Source organism: Otolemur garnettii, unplaced genomic scaffold (genome assembly GCF_000181295.1).
Source record: "Otolemur garnettii isolate 467f Iridium unplaced genomic scaffold, OtoGar3 scaffold00200, whole genome shotgun sequence".
NCBI lineage: Eukaryota > Metazoa > Chordata > Mammalia > Primates > Galagidae > Otolemur > Otolemur garnettii.
In genome coordinates, this window is record NW_003852595.1 from 1,072,936 (window position 1) to 1,077,454 (window position 4,519).

The 4,519-nt window shown below is 39.7% G+C and overlaps 1 protein-coding gene across 1 annotated transcript in view; it reads right to left on the minus strand.

The window, feature by feature from the left end:
- Window positions 1-4,485, minus strand: part of CASP4 (caspase 4) — an 11,767-nt gene extending 7,282 nt beyond the window's left edge. The window contains exons 1-3 of the mRNA XM_012812295.2: window positions 4,250-4,485; window positions 931-1,040; window positions 29-205 (exon numbers count right to left, since the gene is read on the minus strand). Of these exons, the coding sequence (XP_012667749.1) occupies window positions 29-205; window positions 931-1,040; window positions 4,250-4,430 (468 nt within the window). The 5' untranslated portion in view covers window positions 4,431-4,485. The remainder of the gene's footprint in view (window positions 1-28; window positions 206-930; window positions 1,041-4,249) is intronic.
- Between the last annotated feature and the right edge of the window lie 34 nt (window positions 4,486-4,519).

The following is a 4,519-nucleotide window of genomic DNA, read 5'->3' on the forward strand; positions in this document are numbered from 1 at the left end:
TTTGGGGGGCGCGGTGAGAGGCCCTTACCTGGGCTGTGAGCTTCTCTTTCACGTCCACACTGTAGCCCAGGCTCTCAAGCAGCCCCTTCATCCCTTTGACGTCCAGGTCAGCCCCACCCCTTGGAGCGAGATGGTCAAACTCCGTATTGCATATGATGAGAGCCAGGCGAGAGCGACCGGCTGTCTTCCCCTTTATGGGGTAGATCTGCAGGAGACGGATGTGTAGAAGATTTTACTTAGCTGGGTCTATTTTGATAACACATTCATTCCACAGTGTTGCTTTATTAAGGCCTCATACAGCTGCCCTCTCCCCTAACTTCTACTACAGGACTCTGCCTCCTCTCTCTGAAGAGCCCAGAGCAAGACATATTTGAAAAGTTTACACAAGAATTTTGGAAAAACTAGAATAATTTCTACCCACCCTTCTCCCCTTTCTTCACCCAGTCAAATCTTTCTTAGCATTCAAAGTTCATATCAAAGGCTCTAGTAAAAATGAATATACCAAAGACCTTTGCCTTTGGTAGCCTTGTGATTTGGGTACTCTTTTTTATCATATTGACTCATAATTTTTTGCAACCTTTAATTATATTTTTAATGTATATTTCATGTTCAGGCCTTTTAACTAGAGTAGCAGCAATTACCATGCAGCCATGCCCTCTTACAAATATTTGGATTCTATGGTTACAGTTGAAACTGTCATAAACCCCAACTAGGCATGTGGATAAACAAATGAACAAAATGAGGCATCTGCATTTCATCATGGTGTTTAGACCACGTTGGAATCTGGGTGGGGGCACATGACCTCCTCCTCACATCTGTGAAGAAATTACCCCAATCTTCCCCACCAGCTGCTTAGTGATTTAAGGACGTGTGCATTTAGTGACAGCAGCTGGCGCTCTCTTCCTCCCTGCCATGCACGGAGCACAGCACCTCTGCAGCCCGCTCTCTGCTCAGTCTCAGGAAATCTTCGTGAGGACAGAGCTTGAGGGTATCTGTAGGTTCTGCTGCCTCAGGTGGTCCAGCCTTCATTTCTGGAGCAGCTGCAGGATATATCACATTATAAAATTGTGATTTCTGTCACGGTGACCCAATTTATCAGAAGATGGAGAGAGAGTAAACTCCTAAGAAGAAGATTGTTTTGCATGTGGGGTTACACCTGGCTCTCAGGTAAGGAGACGCACTGGTAGGGGGAAACTGGAGAGAAGGCCCTGACTGAGAAAGCTGATAATAGAGTCTGATAATTCTAGGGAAAACAGGCTCAGCGCCTGTAGCTCAGGCAGTCAAGGCACCAGCCACATACAGCAGAGCTGGAGGGTTCGAATCCAGCCATGGCCTGCCAAACAACAATGACAACTACAACCAAAAAATAGCTGGGCATTGTGGCGGGTGCCTGTAGTCCCAGCTACTTGAGAGGCTGAGGCAAGAGAATCACTTAAGCCCAGAAGTTGGAGGTTGTGAGCTATGATGCCATGGCACTCCATCCAGGGTGAGCTTGAGGCTCTGTCTCAAAAAAAAAAAAAATTCTGGGGAAAACACCTTGATAACTTGGGAGTCAACTCTGGCCTTTTCATAGTCAGGAAAAACAGTTTGACTTTTCCAATGGTGCTATTCTAGGTTACTCATCCATCACATAGACCTTTTATTGTTTCTGAGCAAGAATATGCTGAATAAATATTTATCAGAGTGCTCTCTATTAGAAAGATAATGTGAATTCCATAGGCAATATTAACTTTCCTAATATCCACATGAAAAGTAAAAATGAACAGGTGAAATGAATTTTAATTACATTTTATTTAATACAATATACCCCAAACATTATCTCAACATGAGTTACTAGCCAAGATTCCCATATTTAATAGCCATTTGTGGGTAGTAGTTATGACACTAGAATGATAATCCCCTCTAATCCACACATCACACACAGACACATCCATACACTACAACACTTACCAGAATCTTGAATCTTATACAATCTAGGTATTATCTTTTTAGAACCTTAAACTGAATTCTTATCCTTTCTAAAGAAAATGGGCTTTAATTATGTCTCACCAAATAGTAAAATACTTCATGGAGAAGTGGTCTCTAGAACAACAGAGTTGTATCTAGGATCAAAGGGACGCTTTCTTTGCTGAGGTTCTCATATAACTCTGGATGTCTTGCCTTTAAAGGGCTGAATAACTGGCACTAATTTTTTAATCCATGTTTAATAATGCAAGTAATAATACATTTGTTGTGGAGAAACTTGTTTCTCTTTCTCATCTATCTCCTAGAGAAATGTAACATCATCTGACTTTGCTCAACCCCATTCCACTGTGATTGTGCAAGAGACTGAGAAATTCCAGAACCCTCCCTACAGAAGAAAGGAAAAGGAATTTATAAACAGAAATTAGAAGTTTACCAAATCTTTAACAAGGTTTCTTGCCATGATAGACATGGACAGCCATATTATTTCTGTTCAGTTACATGAGATGACTCAGATATTCTCAAGTTAATTTTATTTCAATGAGAAAAGCAAAATTATCTGGTCTAAAATTTTTCAGATTTTTTTTTCCTTTTTTTCTATTTCATTCACTTGTTTTCATTAGTTATTTGATAATACTTTTAAATAAAAGTCTTTCTAAAAAGTACTATGACAACCTAATGTTCAGAGATGCACCAACTTATAAGAGCATGTAAGGGTATTAAATGTTCTGAGCATTTCTTTTTATAGATTACACAGTGACACATGATTTTCCTTCCCATTCCAGAAAATTCTGCCAACATGGAGGCATCTAGGGCCCTAGGGTTTTCCTTGGACAAATGTTTTTTTTTTATCCAAAGTTTCCAATTTGTTTAAAAGTTTAAAGAACTTTCTAACAGAATCTCCTGATGTTCAGGAGATGTTCATGTAAATGCCTGTGTGTGTATGTCTATGTAATTCTCAAGCAAAACAAGGCATTAGATTCTCTACCTCATATCAACAGTAAAATTACCAATAAAACAGATTATTTCATCACAAAATAGTAAATATTATAGTTTAGCCCACTGACTAAAGGGAGATCCTATCAGCCTGGTGGTGCAAGAGAAGGATATGAGGAAAGTAACAGTTTAGATATTTTAATTTCTGAGTCTAACCTGTTATGCAATGAAATGCCTGGAAATTGATACATAAAGGAAAGGACTAACATAGGGTAAGACAAAGCCAGCTACTAAGGCAGGTAGAGATTCAGGTAGTTATCTCTGAATTCAATAGCATCACTTGGCACATAGTGTGTGTGTGTGTGTTTTACAAGAAGCAAAGAAACAAATAGCTTGGCTCTTCCTATTCTCCAGTCCGTACTATCCATACTATGCTGGAAAACCTCAGAAGTATATCCATGGCAGAGGCACAGCCAGGGCTTTTGCCTACTCTAATAACCCAGCCCACCTGCTTTCCAGGCCTCTTCAGAGGTTCCCCAATTGTATTTTTGTTACTCACAGAAATAGGTAAGAACTAGAAAAGTTTAAATCTTAGCATCTACATAATAATTATAACAACTAATATTTATTGCATACATATACTTCATTTGCTTATTTGTCCTGTATTAATTAGGTATCTCCTATGTGCCTGGCACCCTTTTAATTGTTATTCATTGGTGGAAAAAGCAGTTGCATTCTGGTGGGAGGTAATTAGCAGGTATTAGTTCTGTTTATTGAGGTAGAAAAGGTATAAAAGTGGAACAGACTTGGTCAGGGGAAGAGGTATTTAATTTTACATACGTTAGTTTTCTGAAGCTAGTGGAACATTCAAGCAGAAATATTGTCTATGCAGCTAGAGCTAAACGGGTCTGGAGCTAGAAGGCAGCTTTCTGGATGAGGGCAGGTACCTCGGGGTGGCTAGCACATTTCTAGCCTGACATAGTTTTATGAGGAAGCACTTTAATTTTCTCCATCTCTAAGACTGATAACTAAGGAGCAAGAAAGGTTAAGGAAATTGCACAATCTCACATCATTCACAAGTGACAGAATTTACGCTAAGGTCTCGGTATCCCTTCCTACATAGATTCTGCCATTAACTATTTCTATGAAAAGTTTGTAGACAAGGACTCAGCATTTTAGCTAATTGGAAGGTGGATCCCACTCTACAAAAGACGAGGTGACGTCTAAAGGATACGCTTCATGAAAATGATACTTCAGTAAAGGAAAGGTGGGGAGGACAGAGAACACCACCTGAGCTTGGAGTTAAATAGATCCTAGGAAATTCGAGGTATCCATTAGAAATGACTCTTACCTTCCAGGCTGCTGGCCATTTGGTCCGTAGTAAGGAAGGGCTGGATAACCACTTCTTCTACCTCATGGTTCTCCACAGTGTTTACCAAGACCCAGGTCTTGTCTTCAGTTTTGGTATCACAATTATTTTTCTTTTCTGCTTCCTTTGATTTCTCGTCTATTTTTTTTGACATGTTATGCATAATATCTTTGCTCAGGTACTCCAAAATCTTAAGTGGATTTTTGTTTGTGCAGTTGTCCTCTGTCAAAAGGAGAAGGACTCCAGCTATGG